The sequence below is a fragment of the Apteryx mantelli genome, chromosome 7 (assembly GCF_036417845.1).
Source record: "Apteryx mantelli isolate bAptMan1 chromosome 7, bAptMan1.hap1, whole genome shotgun sequence".
Classification (NCBI taxonomy): Eukaryota; Metazoa; Chordata; class Aves; order Apterygiformes; family Apterygidae; genus Apteryx; species Apteryx mantelli.
The window spans coordinates 39830650-39853440 of NC_089984.1; the positions used below are offsets into that span (position 1 = coordinate 39830650).

The 22791-nt window shown below is 35.2% G+C and overlaps 1 protein-coding gene across 7 annotated transcripts in view; it reads right to left on the bottom strand.

Moving 5' to 3' along the window:
* ATE1 (arginyltransferase 1) overlaps positions 1 to 22791 on the bottom strand; it is a 97349-nt gene that overhangs the window by 45216 nt on the left and 29342 nt on the right. For all 7 annotated transcript variants that reach the window (XM_067300331.1, XM_067300337.1, XM_067300330.1 and 4 more), the window contains 3 exons: positions 18435 to 18467; positions 10564 to 10745; positions 5862 to 5961 (listed from right to left, as the gene is read on the bottom strand). In XM_067300331.1, coding sequence (XP_067156432.1) covers positions 5862 to 5961; positions 10564 to 10745; positions 18435 to 18467 — 315 coding nt within the window. The remainder of the gene's footprint in view (positions 1 to 5861; positions 5962 to 10563; positions 10746 to 18434; positions 18468 to 22791) is intronic.

Genomic DNA, 22791 nt, shown 5'->3' on the forward strand with positions numbered 1-22791 from the left:
AAATGCCACTGAAAAACAAGACAGGGATTTTTTTCCCCCACTTTGCAGTTCTTGTCATTTTTTTTTTTTGGGGGGGGGTATGTTTGCTGGCGTTTGAGGATTTTTGTTTGTTTTTAAACAGATTTGTCAAAAATCAATACCCCTGTGTTGCCAGAACTTGCATTGCTCTTTAAGAGAAGGCAATGGCTTTTCAACCTACATATTATGGTTCTTTATTAACAGTTGGTAATGCATGCCTTTGTAACAAGCATTGACTTTTTAGAATAATTATTTGACTATTTATGACATGCTTATACAAAAGTTCGTATGCTTTGTACTAATGTGAGTACATATTTAGTACTATACACCAGCAAAATTAATCCTGGAAAAGTCACGAGTACAAGTGCAGACAAACTTGAGCAGACCAAGCCCCAGTCCTCCTAATTTCTTTCAGCTTATCATCTTTTCCCGTTGTCAAGGTAAACCGTAGCACCACTTAGAAAAGCAGGCTGACAGCTGGTAGCAACTTAAGTACATGCTGAACAAAAAGATCCATCATGGAGGTACAAAAATGCCAGCTCTTTTCTGGGTGGAACTAGTGACATATTTTGCAAACCCATCAGCACTTCAGTGGCAGAATCATAACAGCATATGCTTATAACAAAAAATCATAGAGGATCACATTCTGCTTTGAGTCTCTCTCCCTCATTCATTTCAGCTTACACAGCAAGTCCAGGCTTATTGAAAAGGTTAACTAAACTCCGTGGTCAGGGAACTGTGAAAGAGTCAGGGCTCCTGAGAATGAAACACACAATACTGGATTTTGTGCATGTGGAATTGCAGGCTACTACTGTATATATTTCACTGCTGCTGAAGGAATGATGCTGAAATTCCTAAAATCAGCCAAAGAAATTGGCTCTAGAGTTCTATAAAATACCAGGGGCACCGCTTATGACCACAGTCAGTCTGAAGCATTTATTTTAAGAATGATTAATCACAGATGAATCAGCCTTTTGTTTCTTTTTTGACATTTCAGAACCCTTTCTAGTGTTCCATCTATCTGAAGTCTGGCCACGTCTTGATACCAAAGTAGACTGTTTGAAATAATTCCATTTACTTTGGCCTGCAGACAAGTCTGGATAAAGATTTCAGTCAAAACACTTCTTCAAATCACAGAATGGTCTTAAAATGGTACACAGAGATAACACAGCAAGGAGATATTAGAGCTGTTACACACTTCAAAGTACATTAATTTTTATTTACAAACTTAATGGAATGGTTTCAGGGAAAGCAGAACATTGGCCAAAATAAGTAACAATGTGTGCTCAAATTGCAATATTTGCATGAAAATATTGACATTGAAAAAGCTTTGGAAAGCCCAGAAGTCAGGAAACTCGCATAGAGAACTTCACTAGCAGCCCCTTCCCAATATAAGAACTTAGAAGAAAACATGATTTAAGGTCACAGACCTTAATGATAAAAGCAGGGCAGCAAGCACACTAATTATTTAGACCAGAAGCACGAAATCAAAATCTATTTAGTATCAGCCACCACAAGATTCAAAATCAATATCAGAGAACTGCAGAAGAAAGAATAGAAGGGGGTAGCTTAGAACCTCAGAGTTCAGTAGTGACTGGAAGAATGGAATTTAATAACACAGAGCCATGAAGTATAATTCTCGAATTTGAAAGATGTGGGATACCACAGACAGAGGTTCAGTACAGCAAAAAAATCCAAGATCCTCTCAACTATCTCTTCAAAATGACTGTTGACTAAAGTCGGTTCTTTTATCTCTGTAATTCTATAAACATGTCATTAACTGAAAAGCATTAATGATTACAGATACAGTATTTAAAAAAACAAGAAACAAGTTTAAGACCAACAACACTCTAAAATAAAATTTTTTTTGTATTTAAAATTTTATCATAGACTTCAAAATGCATTAAGAAAAAGACTCTGACTCCTCCGAGTCCTGGAAAATTTTCCACAAGACTATTTTTCCAACGTAAGAACTACCACATCTAACAGAGCCTGAAAAGTTTTACCACAAGGTCATGAATTTCTTCAGAGAACCATTTTAATCTTGCATTACCCTAACCTACCCCGAAAAAGTGGAATAAAGCCATTGCTTAATGTTTTTATAATATTTTTCCATATTAATATAGTTAACAGGACTACAGAAATCCCTTTGTCTCAATTTAATGTATATTTTATTTTACCAGTCATAAATATTAAACTCATAAACAGGAATAAAGAAGAGCTGGGAACTAAAAAATAGTCTAATATTACTATACATTCTCTTCCCCCATCTTACGTAATTTACCTGGTACTCCATTATTTTAAATCCCACTGCAGTCAAATGCAAGCTATTTGGGAGTGAAGGTAAAGAGAAGGAAGAAAAGGGAGCAGAGAGTCAAATACAGGTCCCTTTTAAGAACTTCTGTAGTTACATGTCTGATCCATGGGCTGGAAGATACTCTATCTCACTTCCTCCCTGAAAATTCAGAAATCTTAAATTGTATTACTGTGCCACAGGAATAGCATCCTTACTAAGAGAAAACAGTACTTCAGCAAAATATTCTGCCTGTTCCTTGGACCTCATTAGAGAACATAAATGTACCAAGATGGTCTGTTGCAGAAGGGAAACGCTATTATTATATATGGCTCAGTCATAATGAACACCTATAATCGGTTTTTAAAAATTGATATTCGATCATTACTTTACATCCACAGCAAAAGGAGAATCCAAAAGAGATGTCTAGACTTTTCATTCCAAAAAAGTACCCATGCAGAACAAGACTTCAATGCTTACAGTTGGGTATTTGCACATCTAAACCAAGACTCACGTGTATTTAAAATTTAAACATTCCTCCACATTCTTCTGTGGACAATACTAAAGCATCAGTCCTGGATTACAATATAAGTGAGCAAAACAGTTCATTGCACAGATCCCCAATTATTTCAACAAAGTCCTGCACATAAGACTGACTTTTACTTCATGCAAAGTGAAACACTGTCAAACTCCTTAAATCAACATCATAAAGTCACTACTCCTTCTGCATCCTGATTCATCAGCTATCCCTCAACAATCAGCAGGGAGAATGTCAGCTGCAAAGAGCACCCAGACTAACAAATGTGGGCTCTAGCAGACAGCACAAAGCAAACCAGTAGTCAAAGCTCAGGTGTTTTTGCTGGAAAAGTTCCAGTACAGTGTTTACTGCAAAAATCAAGTGCAAATGTTAGCTTAGGCATTTCTATTGAGCACAATCAGAGACCAGAAGGAAAGAGTTAGCCCCCAGTACAACCCTTTCCAAAATCCTGTGACTTTGTAGTAAACAAGTATAGCATGCAAATGTTCTTCATAAGTCACTACTAATGTAAACAGATAACGCTGCGCCTAGCCTCCATTTCCAAACATCCTAGGACACGTAACTTGCAAAGTACATTACAAGCAGAGGATAAGAAACAGTAGTTAGTTCTTCAGCCCCTTCCTTTTCCTTTCTTCATCGTTTAATTTGCTTACCACGACATCTGTTTAACAATGTCCACCCATTTCCTTTCATTTTTCCAGACTAATGTCGTTAAGGGAAGGGAACCTCTAATATCTCTATTAAACTGGAACCATGCAAAGTCTTCAACATATAATGTAAGTCAGTCAAGCAGACATAATTAAATTACTTAATCTGCAAAGTCACTACTTTACCACTACTAATCACTTCACAAGAGTAGTAGCATTATCCAGAAGCATTTCAAAGCTTAGTTTTAAAATTTGTTTCAGTGAGGGTGAAGGCTACAGAATTAATATCAACTGGATTTTCAATGGTATTACATTTGGCCAATGTTAAAAAAAGTAGAAGGGGGGACCATTGCAACTCATTTAATAAAATTATTCTCCCCACAGAGAGCATTCCCTTACCTGCTATTTTGTGTGTTCTGAATAAATATGTCATTTTTTTTCCTCTCCCTTTCCCCCTACCCCTGGTAGAATGATTTCCATACTGGGCCACACTGATCTAAGAACATTGACATGGATAGGTTTCCAAAAGGCTAAAATGTATATTCTACCAATCACGGTGATGTCAGAGCAGCATCAGGTGTAAGCAAGGAAGAATAAGTTTAAGGAATTAGAATGTGCAAAAAAAATTTAGATTATCTACACCTCGTTCAATTTCCAGTATTAGAGTCTGAAAACTAGAAGCCTCTCTAGAAGATCATATTCATGACACAATCATTTTCAAATAACAGCATAGTCTCAATAGAAGAGATTCCACATTGTTGTAAGTAATACAAATGTATAATGGCTACTGAAGTTAAGTTCCATAGCATTTAATCTCCACATTTTAATAGCTTGCTAGCTACTTTAATACATTGACTCATGTATGAGCTTTATTTAGTTCAAGGATACAAAGTCCATGCTTTATTAAAGCAAATGGCTGAACCAAAAGTTTCTTAGCAATGATACCTTAAAGAAGTGGGATATTTTTTGTCATTATAGTCAGATTAGTTTCTTTTCTTACTGAAGAGCCCTAGTAAACTGAATGCATTCTCATTACAAGTCTTGAACTATGTAGCTTGTAGAATAGACAAGGGATATTACTCTGTAGTATCTCAACATGAATGAATCATCCCAAACCTTTTAATATTTAGCAAGGAGTAGAGTAAGTAATCAGAACCCATGATTCAAGATGGTGATGTGATATTCTTTACAAAGATTTAGATTACAGAGGTAGTATTTTCCAATTCACCAATTGGTTTGTCTCAAAGTTAACATTCTCTTTGCTTTGGCTGGCAAATGTTGATGATAAATTCATGTCGGCAAAGGAAAAAGTCACAAACATCTTTTAAAAAAATGGGGAGGGAGGGTGGAATTTGTTATTTTCGGAAAAATGAATCATTATGGTCACCTGTAGCATAGGCCACAATAAAGCTGAAATGGGTCTTTCTTCACAACCATCACTTCTACGAACCCTCCCAATTTTATGGCTATTAAAAAAAAACCTGCAAGGTTTTTAGCATACTTGCAAACAAAACAAAAACCATACAAATCCTATTTTATGAGCTATATTTCCATATTAGAAATATTTTTAGAAAATAAAACTATGCATTATTAACAGATATATTTGGTTACATGCAAATGTTTGGCAAATTTCTGTTCAGTATAGTGAAATAGTATACTGATATTCAAAAGGCAATCACACATTACAGAGAAAACATACCACTTTCACAAGGTCTAAAAAACACGGAAGAGAGAAACTCTCAGGCACCTAGGTGTAAGCAAATTTGTGGCTAACATGAGTTACAAAGGAGGTTTGGTGACAAACTGGTTATTCCAAACTTTCTGTGGAATCTCCTGACCCTGTCTTCAAAAATCTGCTACTGGGCTCTACTCAAAATAGCTACTAACCATTGCTTCTCACAGGTTTGATCTGTAGAGTAAGTCCCATATCTCTAACAAAAAAACAAAGGAAAAAAAAACAAGTACAGCCAAGACCAAGGCGGCATGTTATCATTGCCTGTAGTCACTAAGCAACATTTCCCCAAATATTCAATCAAACCTAAAAAAGGGAGAATTTTAGACTATTGCCAGATATATTGTAAATATGAGATACCCAGGTAACCAAATGACAAACTATTATCTGACAGCCTGGAAAACCTCTTCATGTGAACTGCTTGTAAGCCAACTTGTAATAAATACCACATGCAGCTAAATTGAAAAAACAAAAACACTAAGCCAAGTTAAATAATAACCAACATTCAAATTTAACCATATGAAGTCTACATTAAAATGCAAAATGACAATTACAAAATATTATATTACTAGGAACACTGTCAAATACTTTGAATAATAGTACACTAAGGAAATAAGTAAAAACACACTTTACCTTGTATCTCATTTTGGGGCATGAATGAATGTAGAAACCCATATAATAAAAACAGAGATCAGGAGCTTTTTCATGGAGTTGCCTAGTAAAAGCAATTTCCCTATGAAAGTAAAGAAAAAACATTAATTACTTATGAATACAGTTCTTATATTTATTTTACCTCTTCATAGAGGAAATATTTTACATTTACCTGGCTCTTGAACCATTGAAAGGACTAGACTTTGATCAAGTAAACAAAGACGACTATAAACTCAAAAAAAAAAGCTAAAAACAAGCAAACAAAATCACAAGCTAAAAAACCTCCATTTATGCATTTTGCCCTGCCAAGTGACCGACCTGAAATTCAAACAGCAAGTGATTAAAAGCCTCTGTTTAACAGGTCTCTTGTTAATATTCATGCACCCTGGAATTCCACAGAAATCTGGCCTCGCTAGTGTACACAGACAGGCTAACACAGCGCAGGAAAACATCACAGGACTTTTAAAAATCAACAAGCTTCAAGGATAAGCCTCTTGTTTGTTCTGTTGTTTGCATTCTAGCAATTTACGTGTAAAAACATCCATCCTCCTGCAACAAAAGCTACTTTTCACCTATCTCATGATTGTTTGTATGATCTTCTCATTTATTTTGAAAGAGAAGCATCAATGTATTCCACAATAAGTTCTCTTTTTATTTTACTGGCACTAGGCAAGCATTGTTGTTACAAATATTCTGCCAGCGTTTCCACTACAACGCTTGTCTTTACAGCATTTGAATCTTGGCAATTACAATTTTCATCAAATTTGACAGAACAGGGATGTTAAATTATTACTTTCAATATTTAAGAGGACACGAGAATGTGCATATAGGAAGCATGTACAAACACTTTTTTTAATCACTTCAAAATTAAGTTAGTAATGAGGATGCTCAAAGGTACTAAAAACCTAACATTTATTTGTTTTTGGTTGCATGTACTTTGCTGAATCCATCACGAATTTACTATAATTATGTATCTATACACATCCTTTTCAAAAAGAAATGCTAGAAATAAGTTACTCCATATCTGATGATGAAAGTGAGATTTATGTACTACCAAAAATATACAAACATGTACTTCACATATATATAATCTTTAAGGCAATTACAGCACAAAGTTAAACAACCTTAACAACCTTAATCATGCAGATTATCCTGGACCTAATTAAACAAAACCTTTGTGCAGTTCATGTAAAAAAAGCTGAAATACTACAAGAAAAAAAATTATCTTTACATTTCAAATATGCTTAAATATTGTTTGCAATTGGACTACACTGTCCGATTTAATAAGATAAAAGACTTGAACATAAAGTCAAGTAAGTAGACCATAGTGTAATGAGGTAACTTGGGCTGCAGGAGCAGTCTAACTACGGGCAACAAAGCTTTGTCCAAGCTTGCTAAGGGCTAAACTGAATTAGTCCACATGATAACAAAGCCAGGCTGCTTAGAACAACTGCAGGTGTCCTCACATGTACTACAGTGTCCAGTGATATACTCTAGATAAGACACCCTCTTAACACAAGTTCTTGCTTTATCTTTCATTTACCTGTTCAGCCAACCCACTCCAGACACAGCTTTACTGGAGGAACGAGAGAAGATCCTTCTCTTTTCCCCTAACCCTCACTTGCCCTGTTGAAGCGCCAGAATTTTGTGCAGTCTCATGACAGAGCCGTGGCTTCTTCCAGCTTCCTGGCATGATCTGAAGCTCACTACCACACTGAACAGCTGACCATATGTAAGCCTAAGGCTTCCCAAAAGCAGGTGAGAAAGAGCAATGTTGAACAGGATTTAGGGAGTGCGTGCTTCTCCCCACAGGGCTCCAAGCCCACACTGTGATCCAACACAAGAGAATGCTCCTACTACACCATTGGGTGCAGCCAAGAGATCTGACAGCATCACATAACTAACATGTACCTGCATTCTTTCTGCCTAAATCATTCCTATGGAAAAGAGAGGACAGATTTGAAGTCACTCTTTCGGAAAAGCTTTCAGTTATGATACATATTTGAAGAATTATAATGGCTATTAACACCTGGCAAGAGTGGTTAACTAGTAAGCAATATATTACTATATACATATGTTCATTTCAGTAATACAAAATTCAGACTTAGTACTTCAACGCTATGTAACCCAGTTTCAAAAGAAATGCAAGTATTTGTCCTCTTACAAAAGAGATTATAAATGCTATGACTGTTTACTATTAATGATTTCAGGTAGTAGGGGAAGGTTTGTTAAACCCTTCCTACCCTGCAACTAAGAATGAAACTCAGTCAGTATTTCTTGGTCAGCTTTTTTCCTTTGGTAAGACTGGTATTTCACAAGCAGCTTCTTCTCCCCTCATTTTTTACTTACATTCCTATATATTTCAAATTATCATCATATCCCATCCTTTCTACGACCTCAGCATCAAAAATTCTCAAAATAGCATGAACTGGAAGTGACAGGACTGCAATGCAGTTTAATCTCCTCAGAGTAAAACTGGCAACAGTTTTTAAGGTATCGGATTCCTTTGCAACTCCCTAAATCCTCCCTAAGATTTTTTTCCCTCCCTTTTTGAAAGAAGAACAAGGTTGGCTCCCTCTAAGACTGTTGGGAATGCATTTTTATTGCCTTAAATGCAGCAGAATTTATAAGCTGCTTTTTCACTAGTTGAGCCGTGCAAGTGTGTTGCATTGACATAAAGTTCAAAATTTATTATGCAGAAAATTTAAAATCATTTCAAGAATTCAGAAGCATGGATTGTGTCAGTCTTTTATTCCACAAAGTAATGTGATACATACAAACACCAGAAAACAGCTCTCAGGAAGATTTAGTATTTTATTGTAAATGATCACCTTTCCTTTAAAAAAAAAAATTTTTAAAAGACAAATTTTTAGTATTCAGATAACTTGATAAATTCCAGATATAAAAAAGGTCATTTGTAAGTCGTGGGAGTTCAAACTTTTTTTTTTTTAAAAACACATTTGTGAACTCTAATTAATTTTATGAAAATGCCAGCATCACTGATCGCATTATAAAATGACCAATTCAGACTCTTCTAGACTTAGATCAGTGGAAGTGCTACACCATCAATTACGTTAATGCTTATGACACCCATTCCCAGCTGCATGGTCCCACCACAGTTCTTGCACCAACTCTGGTGTTAACATGCTCTTCACTGAGCCAATTCAGCTCACTAATCAGGTTGCTAAAGCAAACAGTGTTCTGATCAGTAAACTGAACTAAACTGGCTAAGCATATGGTTGCTAGAAGCCCAGCACATTCCAGAGATAGAGAGGAGCACAGTTGCAGGACCTCATTTCACCAACCATACACCTTAGACTGATGTCAGCAATGTCAACAGCAAACATTGTGGGGGAAACCCTTTGACATACGCATTTGAACAATCCATGGAAAGTTCGTTCAGAAGTCACAAAATTCACCATTTTGAAGAGAAAAATACACTCAACAAGCAGAATTCAAAAAAGGTTCTTACGAAATCAAAAGATACTAATCGAAATCTAAAAAATAAAGAGTGGTTAGGCTTCTGAAAGATGGAATTGCATACAGTTCATTAGCTGTTACATAAGTATATGAAGTAACTGCGATTGGAGGAGACTTCTTAAAAAAAAAGTTTTTCTTTTTTTCAAAAGTTATGTATTTCTGGTGGGTAAAACTATGCACTGGGGTAGCTAGGAAGCTTCCATCTGCAGAGAAGGTATGATCAGACAGGATGCCTTGGAGAAAGAGGAAAGCTAGACCTCAGAATTCTATCACATATAGTGGTACCAGAGTGTAGTACAAGTCTGAAAAGTCAAAGATTTTTGTTAGGACTTCTCAGACCTACAGAAACTTGAAAATAGGCAGGTCTGACATGTAGTTCAAAGCCAGCCACTTCACCAGGATCTCTCTGGGGAACTCTCTGACATGTCTGTGACCAGCTTATTTCATGTCAGCAAAGAAGAAGCAAAAAAAGCTAACAAACAATGGAGATGCACAAATATTTCCACTCATTTAGTTTATTTATTTATAATAATAATGGAATCAAAAGTGCTCATAGGGGGAAAAACAGTAGCTTGCAATTCTCAGAGGAACGCATTATTCACTGCTCCCACTGGTCTGCAGACACCAAACTAGGCTGATAATCCTATGAATTTTAAAGCCTATATTGATTATTCCATCAAGTTTTCTGAAGATAATGAGAGTATTACACCTGAAAATATATTTAACGCTACTACAGTGGGAAACTATTAATTCAGAACACAACTATTTTTAGAGACTTTGTTATTTATGATCTCAGTGTGCACACAGCGATAAAAATGATTAATTTCATTCAGACAGAGCTAAGAAAAGAGTCAAAGGGAAAATTACTCCTATTCCAACAAAAAAAGGTGTTTTCTTGCTGAAACTAAACAATACAAAATTATCTTCTGGGTGAATAAAAAATACGTACTTCATTTCTGTGTGTTCTTAGTCTTTAAATACTAAAATCTCTAAAATACTAAAATATTCTAAATCTTCTATATAGCCTAATTAAAGATGACCATTAAAAATATATTTGGAATGCAACCACCTGTAGAGAATATAAAAAAAAATAAATCCTTTGCTAGTGTTTCCAGTAATGGAAATAAAATCAAAAGCTCAAATATAGGAAAAAGTATCAATTATTACTATAATGTCTGACTGAAGAACAAGAATGTCTTCTTACCGTAATGCTGAGTAGACTCCCAAAGATAAGAAAGAATAGTCTGGATCATAGTACAGGTACACAGAGGACACGCAGTAGGGAAGGATGTCGATTACACCTACAGCAATTATCTTCCCATCTAGCCAATACTGCTGGTGAAAAGAACCATAGCCACAATCTGGTCCATTTGGAAGATTCTCTGCCTAAGTAAAACAAAACAAAAAAGGGATCAGTAATTCAACAGGTAGACTTGCAGCATAAAAAAAAAGATTTTAGGGAGTATTTTTAAGACAAAAGTAAATACTGTGAGAAATATGATATACTCCGATACGCAGAGTATATAGAGAAAGGAAAAAAAATCTGAGTAGCAGAGAAGATGGTGCAAGTTTGCTATCATTTGTGATTTTTACTGTATTCATGATCAGTAAACTCTACATATCACACACCACAAATACGAATCTGAAAATAGCCCCTGCCATCTAGCACTTATACTACTGGAATGGTAAAACAGCAGTGTGATTCATCAAGTTTTCAATGCATGATTATGCATACAGAAATTCTGCAGATATTTTTTCACAGTTTGGCCTTTAATCTTGACCTACTAACTCTTTAACAAGGCAAAGTGCAAAGGCTACAAAAAGTAAAGCGCAGGCATTACATTACTCTGTCAGTGTTTCCTCAAAGCTGGCTGCAACTGTCCAGTCCAACACATCCTGTCACACTTAATGACACTACTCTGCTTTTCTCCATGCTGCCAGTGGCCACCAATGTCAGGAGGGAGAGGGCCAGCAGGTGGGGGAAAGATGATTATGTTCAGGGAAAAGCCAGACATGCCTGACTTACCTCACCCCACAATTTTCTGAGTCAGGCGTTAAAATTGCCTCCCGTCCCCATCCTCCTCCCCCAAGCACTGCAAGTGAATCACTTCGGCCCCAGAAATTCTTTCTCAGTTCGGTTTGTCCATTAAAACTGTTTGAGAACAGCATTTATACACAGAATTGAAAGGCTTATTGTTTATGTTTATTTGGACCAACTCAATAACTTTCATTCAAGAATCTCAAACTCTCTGTTGCAAAGGAATCTGCACAGCTTCTTTTCTGTCAGCCCACAACAGAGTATCTTCTGCAAAAACATCAAGGAACTTACTCTTGGTGCCTATTCCACATTTGAACAAGTAGTGAAGTACACATCCGTACTCGGTACAAGTGTCTCAAGCCAGAAACTGAAGCTTCAAATTAAGAAGAAAATGATCTCCTAATTTAAACTGTATTACACAACCAATTTTGGCATGCCATTTTCTCTAATGTCAAGTTTACTTTAATCCTGAATTCCACAGTGCTCAACTTAATTATCCATCTAGTCGTGTTCTTCACTGTATTGCCAGATCTTCAGAAAGCTGCTTCTCACTCAATAAATCTGACAATATTACCTACTACTACCAACTGTTTTGCATTACAACAACAGAAGGTGGGTTTAATCAAGTATGTTGATACAGCAGCATAGACTGACGAGAAGATGGTCAGTAGATGTTATTCTAATTGTTACCACATGTGTCAAAAGATACCAATCACATGAACAAAAATCATTTCAACTGACCTACCCAACCAGTAAGTCCCAAAGTAAAGGCCATATAATAAAACATTTGCCTTTTTATACACAATTTTATAGTATAAAATTAGATATGTAGCTACAGATACTGTAAAAATGAAATGATCAAATATCCAAGAGCTGAATTCTGCAGCATATGAGGATATTAGACTAGGATATTAGTATATTAAGCTGTGTTTCTGCTCATTTATGAGAAGTTTATTTATTTAGTAGTTAAATTTTCACATAACATCCACAGCTTTTCAGTAGAGGCCAAGGAGTCAATATGGGGTCAGTATAAAAATTTTCAAGCAGGGAGACAGTCAAGCAGTGACTTGGTCAAAGTTTGAGAAAAGTAATTTTTCTCTACGGATTTCTCAACGCAGGTTAAGTTCACTTCTCAACTGCCAAAGTGACAGTAAAAACGGTATAGACATCCCATGTAAATCAATGGGAAATGCAATTTGCAATATAATGCAGACTTGTTTAAACAAGTATCAGGTAAAAGAGATTTTATTTCTCCTTGTATAAATAATTTGCTTCATGCATATTCAAAGACCTACACAGGTCTAATACTTAATCACATTCCTATGATTTCTAAGTAAGATTAACTGATTGGCTTTTCAATGGTGATTTATTTTAGCATTTAGAAAAACAAAAGGGCACAAGACACATACAGGAGTTCCTTCAAGGAACCAAAGTTGCTGTTAGCGCTCAAGAAAGGGACAGGGAGACACCATCAATGGCTTTCTACCACTCTAAATGCACACCAACCTCAAGCATGAATTAAAACAGGGCAAATACTCTAGTTTGTATCAGCTACAACTTTCTGTCAACTTTGGCATGCCAAAGACTTGGGCCCAGACAGCATCTCCTCCTGCTCCTTCCAAGCACCCCAATGTCTACTGCTATTACCCTTAAAAAGGGGACAGCTGTTGAAATGCATTCAGAGTGACATCAATGAACTCCGTAATATTTCAAGTTCATTGACCAGCAAAGTCACAGACAGAAGCCTCTGTTCATACCCTTTAGAGTATTTCAATTCAGTACACTAAATTTAGCAAACAAAGCTGTATCACACTTCTGTATCACACAATTTCAAAAGCAATACTTGGATTTCTTATAAACTGAATTGGTTCCAACTTTTCTGAAACACAAGGCAATGAAGCTATGTTATGCACATCCAATAAAACTACATATTCCATTAGTTAAATAGTTTGGTAGAGTCAAAAATTCACTGTATAGAATTTAATGAGTATTAAAAGAAAATTGTCTATAACAAAACAGGAAAAAAAAAAAAAAAAAAGAACACAAGCCACAGCAAAGTCTTCTAAAGCTAAAAGAATGTGTCCGTCTGTGACTGGGGGGAACCCCATACCTTAGAATGGGCATAGTATGGATTCAGTCAGCAGACATCTGCAAACCGAAATGTTACCATCAGGTAAGAACTTTTAGCAAGACATAAACTACATCATTATTTCACTAATTCAATTATGATGAAATATTATATACATAAAAGAGGCTATGTTTTATAATGAACATATGCACAGGACTGATTTCAGGCAAAATGTTCTGGGTTCTCCATTACATTAAATAAATCACATTAAAAAAAAGGTAACATTTTCCTCCCCATCAAAAAGTTTTCATACAATGTGATCCTTTGTAATGTGTGTAGGTATTATGTTTTCTCCAATATCTCAGTGAATACTTGGCTCCATTAACGTGATTTCTTAGGTATCATCCCAGCAATTTGACATGTAATAGGTCTAGAATATAAAGTGTTTTCTTGAAACGGGTTATGTATATCATTTCACACTACTGACGCATCCTCCTGGGACCATGTTTGTCAAAGGCAATGTAAAATATACAAAAAGTGACGCCAGTTGAGCAAGCCCCACCAGAGAGGGCTCACCTTATCAACCAGAAATAATACACCTTAGCCCTTGTACTACAAAAACATGAGCTATTCTGGCTACTAAATGTCACAATTTCTACGATTAATGAGTCAACAAACATAATATCAGAGGCATTATTAATGTGGAAACCAAGTGAGATTAAAAATAATATTCTCCTACTCCCCTAACCAGTGAAGTGCTTCCAGGTTTTTTTTAATAAATAAAAAAAAATCCTCAAGGATTCTACAGGACACATGTAAAAAAAGAAATGGGAAATTCAAAAGTTAATCTTTTTTTTAATATATATATTTATTAAAGAAGTTAAAGGAGTAAACACTAAAGCAAAGACTAAAACTAAGACAGTCAAAGCACAAATAAACGTGTTGTGACTAGGGACTACTAAAAACCTGCAGTTTTCATAGCTATTTCTGCCTCACGTTTTTTTCTAATAAGGTCTAAGAGTTATTTATTTTCTTCAATTTACATAAAGGGTTCTAAAAGTAAAGGGTTTGATTGAGCCCTCATCAGCAGATAGGGATATAGATATAGATAGTCCTGTTGCCTAGTTCTAGGCTAGATGGTACTGCCAAATAAACACGTAACATCTCCAAATTTGTATTAAAAAAAAAAAAAAAAAATGCAGAGGGGCCAACTTGTTTAAAACTAACAATTTATACTCAATCTTCAATATGATGAATTACCTAATCAGATTTTTTGATTGTTTCAACATCATAAGAACTAAATCCAAGACAAAAATTTGAAAGCAGATTATTTCCTTCCCAAAGTTTAGACTATACTGCAGAGAAAAATACAATATATTCCATTAGAAATTAATTCTACCTGTATTTGTACTCTGCTAGCTAGTGATTCTATCAATACATTTGATTTCTCATATTTTATAATGTAATATTAACATTTAAATATTTAGTATCAACTTGCATTGCATATTGCCAATTAGTATACCTCAATGTTACTGCTTAAAATGAAGCTTCAGTGATGTGGAGAATGCTCGATTTGCTTCAAAGCACATTAGTCTTTCTTGTTACTTTTAAGAAAGTTTTACTGTATGGAAATTGCGCTTATTAAGTGCAATGCCAGACTAGCATGTGATTGCAGAAGGCTCTGCACAATCACCTACCGAAAATGGTTCCTGACCCTGACAACTGCATGATTATTTTTTTTACTGGAAGGTTTCGTGACAACATCATTTAAATTTTCTACTTTGAACAGTTCCATTTTGCTCTCTGCTGTGGACGAAGGGAGAAGGATATGAAATTCATGCTATTCCTTACAGAGAAAAACAGGAAACCTTTCACTTCTACACTCTAGTGGAAATTATTTGCCAAAGAAATGAAGTGATTAATTCCAGCAGGTCATTTCCCAAAGGCACACACACACACACAAAACCTACCATATGGTAGATTTCTATCTCTTTTGGTTACCAACATATTTCTTTTTCTCTATGTCCTCCTTTCATTACAGATTAGTGGGGATGCTAGAAAATGAGCTTACAAGTATAAGCTGTGTCAGCAGAGAGGTGGCAGTTCACATTGTTAAAAAGAAAAAGTGTACAGTTTTGAAACAAAGTAAATAAATTAACTACATCAAAATGCAATACACTCGCTCTACAGAGCTAACTTCCGCACCTTAATAAGAAATAGTATTATACTATTAGAGCTATACTGTCAACTATTTAACCAGAATAGTGATAGTAAATTTAAAATGCTAAAAGGATTAGGGAAGCTGTGAAGGCACAAGGGACTTTAATAGCAAGAGACTGGTTATTGCCACAAAGACAAGAAAAACACCCATGAAATATCAAAGCAATTTATCAGGATCTCAAAAGGAAATAAATTACATTTGATTTTGTCCCTAGAAGGGCATAGAATATGACTGAAATGTGACGTTGTTTAGGAGGTAATCCAGAGAATTACAGTTCTGTAACCATAACAGATAAATATCTGCTATTAGATCTCCTAAGAATTAACACACACATTAATAACCATAATAAATTTGAGCAGAAGTCAATGTGCTTTTGAAAAGAGGAGATGAAGATTCACAAATGTCTTTCAGTTCTTTAAGTTTCAACGAGCATCTCAATAAGGATAAGAACCAAAGTAAGAACAAATGATCATTTACATTATGAAAAGAAGCTCACTGAGTTACACACAGAACCTATTCTGTTCTCCATACTTGTGGGTGATCCACCAAAGATGACTCAATAGTGTTCCAACAAATTGTGCTGATGATTTAAAAGTATTCAGGACAGTCAAACAAGAATGGATTGCAAAGAACTGCAGAAAGAACCCATGATACTGAGTGATTAAAGAGGCAGAAGAAACATCAAATGTTCATAAATCCAATTTAAAGTGCATGGGAAAAACATTGATAAATACACATTCAAAACAATGGGTATAAATTAGCCTTTCACACTTAAAAAAAGATCTTTTTGAGATAATGACAGCAGTTTTATGAAAATATCAATTTAATGCTAAGCATCAGTCAACATGCAAGAAGACTGAAGAGCAATTAGGGAAGGATTTGGAAAAAAAAGTCATCATTCTACAGTGCAATTCCATCATGCATCTAAATATTGAGGCTAGTTCCAATCATCACATCTCAGAAATGATACTGTAGAAGCAGAAAAAAAGTGCATTAAAATGTTGAAAGGATGATCAAAAATAAGAACAACTTCCACACAGTCTGAAGAAGCCATGGCTCTTCAGCTTAGGAAACAGACAGCTGAAAGGAAACGATACAGATTTAATTCATTATGGGAAGGTAGTGATAAATCCTATAATATCAATTGATATTCATTTCTGTTCTCAAGCATTAAGTTCAGAACATCTTATACCAATAAATTTTCTGGGTTTAAAATATAAAATGAGTTTAAGACACCACAGAACAATTCAGGAAGGACAAGTGCGGAGATGACTATTAATGATGCTGGTACCACCACTGGCACAGAGCATCCTTAACCCACTGATTATCAAAAAACTAAGAATCCATTCTGATCAGTCCAAATTTTCCCTGTGCCTTATCCTCCCTCTACAGACATTCCAGCTTAGGTAGCGCCACGGTACCGGACCACACTGTCTCTTCGGTAGACTCATGCAAGCCATTCTCCTATATTGAGCCATTATAATCCTATCTTTCCAAACAAGGTAGTATTTAGGTATGTAATGGTGATAAAATGGCAAATGTTTAAACATAGCATCTAAGAGGAGAGGGAGAGAAAACAAAAACCAAGCAAACAGTTCTCTACAGTATCCTGTTTACTGCTAGAAAACTGCCTAGTTTTCTGCTACTACATATTGTATCATTTCTTAGAACTATTCATTTTTTTGTTACAGAGCCAATAGCCAAAACTGAGACTAAAATGAGTAATTAGAAAAAGGGGGGGGAAGGGAAGAAAGGAAAGAGTCTGGGTAGTAATATTAAAAAAAAATTAAATGTAAATTGAAATTATGTAAGCTTTAAATTTGATTTGAAAATATTTGAAATTATTTTTGTTCAAAAGAGTAAACAGACAACACACTACTAGTTTTGCTTGGGGCAACTGTTTTAGGATAAAGAATTTCAAGAATTCCTTGGCCTCTGATATATAACCCTTTTATTTAACTTCCTCTAATTGAAGACATCTGTAGTGGTGCCACACAAAATTTAATTCAAGCTCCAAAATGTCAATAAAAAGTGTCTGTAAGAAACAATACTGGTATAAACCTGGCAGGGAAGTGTGCATCAACATCTATGAAGCTATACAAAATTAAGAATATAATGGAAATCTGCTGCTAGAGTTGACGAGGTGATAAAAGCCCTTTTCCTATAAAGTCTAATGAGCTCTATTACTCTTCAGCTTTCAGGAATGTAAAGGCAAGTGGACTCAGCAGAGAAAAGCAACAGACTCTCCACACATGGCTTCATTCGAACTGCAACATATCAAATTACTAGTGTAATTACTATAACCTGACAATTTCATTAGAGTCATGCAGTAGTTAACTCTTTAAGTCTAACAATAAAAACAGTGCCACAAATCTCCTACAGTTTGTTTACTGGAAATGAAGCAATATCAACTCTCCTAAACTCTTAACTCAAATTGTGGTAAAATACAAGTTCAAAAAATTATTTAGTAATATATTCTTTTCTTTCACAGAAAAAGTAAAACAGAAAAAATTTACCACTTGATTTCTGCTACTGTTTCTTAATGCAGTGATATGAAAGTCAGTGGTAGCTCATTATCCAACTCCTCAGACTCCTTTGATAACTCCATACTACCTTCCTTACCAGCTGGTGAGGATACAAATATCATAATATACAAACTATACCCATACGGTTTACTGTCCAGGGAAATTGGAGAGGGGAAAAAAAAAAGTATTTATTTCATAACTTAGTTCTAGAATTCATACATACCTCAAGTGGAGAATCACAGAGGAATCGTGTGAACTGCATCAGATTCATCAGAAACATGGAAATTTTCAGAATTATTCCCAAGAAGACAGTCCACAAAAGTAAAACAGAAAAACAAGAGTATATTAGCAACAATACTTTAGGATACATTAATAGACAAGCATATTTTTTCAAAACTATATATTTGAAAGATACCAAAATATTTTAAGAGCTCAAATAGGCTGACATAAATTGCCACTTTCCATCTTGCTAACCAGTACCAACAGATGAAATAATAAATCATGCAAAATACTTCAAACTCATTTATATGAAATAGAAAAAGATTTTTAAAAACATTTCTCGGAGATGAGAGAATTATCACTTTGTAACACAGGTGTGTTTCTGGTTTCTTTTACTCTAAATTAATTCTTACACATTTGCTTCTTCATTCTCTGCAACTGCCTGCAACAGGGAGTCTTTTCCCACAGTTCCACTGGTACTATCCCAATCACTAAAGCAAGGCTTTTAGGGTCCTCAAATGTCTTAACAGAAATTAAGTTGTATTTACATTCAAAATCACAAGCAAGCCTGTACAAGTCTATAGAAGGCAGAAGGGGAAAAAAAGAAACCAACTTCCTGAAAGTGCAAGTGTTTTCATCACTAGACCCCTTACTCAACACAAAACAATGTGCCACAGATCAAAGAAAAGGCAAAGTTTAAATGATTTGGAGCTTGATCAAGATTGTGATATTAGTAAAATATAATAGTTATTTATTTACCATCATTTACCTATTTGATAGGAATACTTCCTTATTGATGGATTCCACATAAAACATGCTAAGGATATTATAAATTTCTGATATGCATTTAATCTCAAAACATTCCATTGTTAAAACTATGTATTCTATTTTAAACAGTTACTTTGTTTTACACAGTTTATTTCCCCCTCATCTAATAAACTGAATGATTTAAAATAAATCAGTGGTTCCTAAGCTGCAAAACCAGAATACGTTGGAGCTTTCAATTGAAAGTTTGATGAAAAGAACACATGGACACCAACAAAAAAAGTGACAGTTAACAAGATTTTTACTGTCAAGTATTTTATAAATTTCTGAGATGCAATAAAGAACAGCTTTCTATTTGAAGGGGCATACATAAAATGGCAGGTGACTACTTGCCGATCATCTCTTCTTTTCCTCAGGGAAGGGGAGAAGTGGAAAGAAGGTGACGATAAGGAGTGCCAATATTGTAAACTGCTGATTTAGGACTAAGTTTTATGTAGAGTATAAGTAATTAAAGCTTTTTCTTTTCTACAGAAAACGCACATTTGAATAAAAGAGCTTTAAAACAGATTTTAGAAATAAAAATGCAGCCTCTAGTAGATGTATGGATTTGCAAACATTAACTGGATTATTGTCAATATAGTACAAATTGAGTACTGAACCATAACTATCTGTTAAGAGGCACTGAAAAGTATTACACAGTAGATGCTGAAGAATCAAGACTTTGCAGATGTCAAATTTCAGATTTTTACACAACACTAATTTTATTCAAGTCCTCTCTCAAACACATAGAAGTAGCTAGCTAGTTGATCTACAAATGAATGGTAAATACTTGGACACGTGCTTTAGGGATGAATACCGAATTTCTGTAAGCTGCTACCACAGACAACGATACTCTGTAGTACCTGAGATTAGCCGTTTCTGATTTACTCACAACCACAGTACTGGATACCCGGAGTTTTATTAGAGGCCAGGAAAAATGAATGGCTGCAATATCCTAATTCAATTCTAGAATCTTTATTGATTTGAGGGATGGGGACAGAGGGTAAGGGGGGGGGGTGGTACTTGAGAAAAAAAGTAATTCAAATTTTGAATTATTACATTCCCATAAAAAAAGAACAGAGATTTATAAATTCCTACACTGCTAGTGTATCAGTCATTACAGCCAATAATTTTAGAATGTGCAGGCCCCAGAAAAAATAAACCATGTGTTATTAATTTTGATGTCAGAAGACCCCCAATAGTTCTTAATCTGTAACTGTAGCTTTATAGTGCAAGTTAAACCCTATGGGTGAGAAAACGGAGCCAACAGCACTTTTCAAACAGTTTTATCAAGTCTCCAGGCCATGCTGTACCATTCCTTTTTTTTTTTTTTTTTTTGGGGGGGGGGGGAGGGATTTTTTTCCCTAAGTGTACCTAAAACTTCTACTTTCTAGGGAGCATATACTGTTGCAACTATCTATACTGTTAGCTAGAAAAGTTTTCTTAACTGCACTTGAAGTTATATCACAATCTTATGGGGAATACACCATTGTAAGTCTTACTACGTATTATTTCCCTTATCTGTTTATACTTGCTAAAGTTCTCAGGATAGATTGTGTATCTTCTGAAGTTTTCTAGAACTCAGTTAGGAGAATTTGTTTGTTTGTTTGCTTTTTAAAGGAATAATTTAATTGACAGACAGGGCAGGTTGGTTTAATAAATATTTTAGATTTACTGACCTTTACTGTAACAATCTCTTACCACCCTCCCCACTCCAAAAAAAACAAAAGGAAAAAAAAAAAACCACAATAACTTTTCATCATAACCCAGGAATAGCCACATTTATTTAAAATTTAGGTAAATGTAGGATTCAGTTTCTAAATTAAAATGTTCATTTTAATTCTGCAAGATTATTGTGAAGATACTTCTACAATACTTCTGCTACAAACCCTGAAAGAAATACTGCCAAAGGCTAGTGTTGTATGTAAAAGAAATCACTATCACACAAGCATAATTGAAATTCCTTTGGCAATCATAATTTTCTACTCTTAATTCAAAACTGAATTTACATAAATTTTTAGCTTTTTATAAACTATAATATATATGAAATCAACAACATTTTTACATTGGTGCAAACTAATTACAATTGCCATAAAGAATCCATGACTGCTAACTGAACAAGGGAAAATAAATTAAAACATACCTAGTAAAACTAAGTGACGAACACATCACTAAGAGTTAAAACAACAGGTAAAACTGCAGAAAAATAAAAGGAAGGTTTGGTTTCAACCCAAAGATAACTGCTAGAGTAAGGGCAAATGCATACTTCTAAAAACTGTAATAAAATTAGAATATTAACATCTACTTCATTTTACAAGCGGGGGAAGATATTCAGATGCTTCGGGTGTTAAACCAGAATGGGCTTCATCTCTTAAGATGTTAACTTTTTGAAAGCAGAAGTTGCCAGTAAAACACAATGACATCATAACCTTCTTAGGAAAAACCAGCTTTGAGCTTTCATCACCAATAACTAAAATTAGTTGCAATATTCAGTGAGAAGACATCACAGAAAGGCATCAATTTATTTATTTAATTTTTGGGGGGGACAGCATTAGGGTTTGTTCTTATTTGCAATTCATTGCAAAGGAAAATTTAATATTGGGTGAAGCAAGGATGAGAAAAGGATAAAGGTTTGAGGCCTTTTTTAATTTAATCACTGAGTGGGACTGAAATGCATGAGGGGGTTTGGTCGGGTTTTTGTTTTTAATAAAAGTGCCAGGCTCACAATACTGAAAATTAATGTTAGGAGTTTTCATTGACAAGACAGACCACGTACCCTACAGTCCCAGGGTTTCACCTCTGTGTGCATCAAGCAGGTCTACTCTCTTTTCCCTCCCGTTTGCAAAATCTCAAAAAACACCGACTGTCGCCCCATTCTGGAAGCTCAAGTGGCCAAACGAATCTCAATGTAGCCACCAGCAGGAACGAGTGATGAGCGATAGAGGCCAAGGAGGCAGCATTCTTTCCAGAGGGTTCCTAGCAGCTTCCTAATAGATTTATTTTGGCAGGAGTTTTTCTTCCTCAACTAGGGAAATCTTTAGTTGTTTTAGATATACAGGGAAACAAAAGCTAGAATCCTTTTAAACAGGACAGAGGTTTCTTGGGTTTCACCTCTTTAGACTCGCCCTTCCCGGCAGAAATCTTCTCCTGTTTTATCAGCCTCTTCTTTGCTTAATGTAAATCCTGCATGAGCGTGTAGGACATCCCACCACTGTCAAGGAGTAATTTTCCCCATTTCAATAGTATTGCTTTCATGGCATTCTCACTTCTTACAAGTTCAGAACACGCTGTCTTTTGCTCTCGGTACAGTAACTCCTCCTGGTTCATCACAGAAACTATTTCTAGGGCACTTTGTTTTTGAAGAACTTGGTTTATACAGTCACAAACACACTTTGTCCTATGAGATATGTTAGGGTTTGTTTTGAGCATTAGTGTGGACTGATATATTTTAATTGAAATTATGTCCTCTATCAAAAACAGTCATCATTATAATCAGTTTTAACTATAATGTTGTAGAGTGGCAAGAGTAAAAAATAAGCAATTTAAAAAAATAAAAA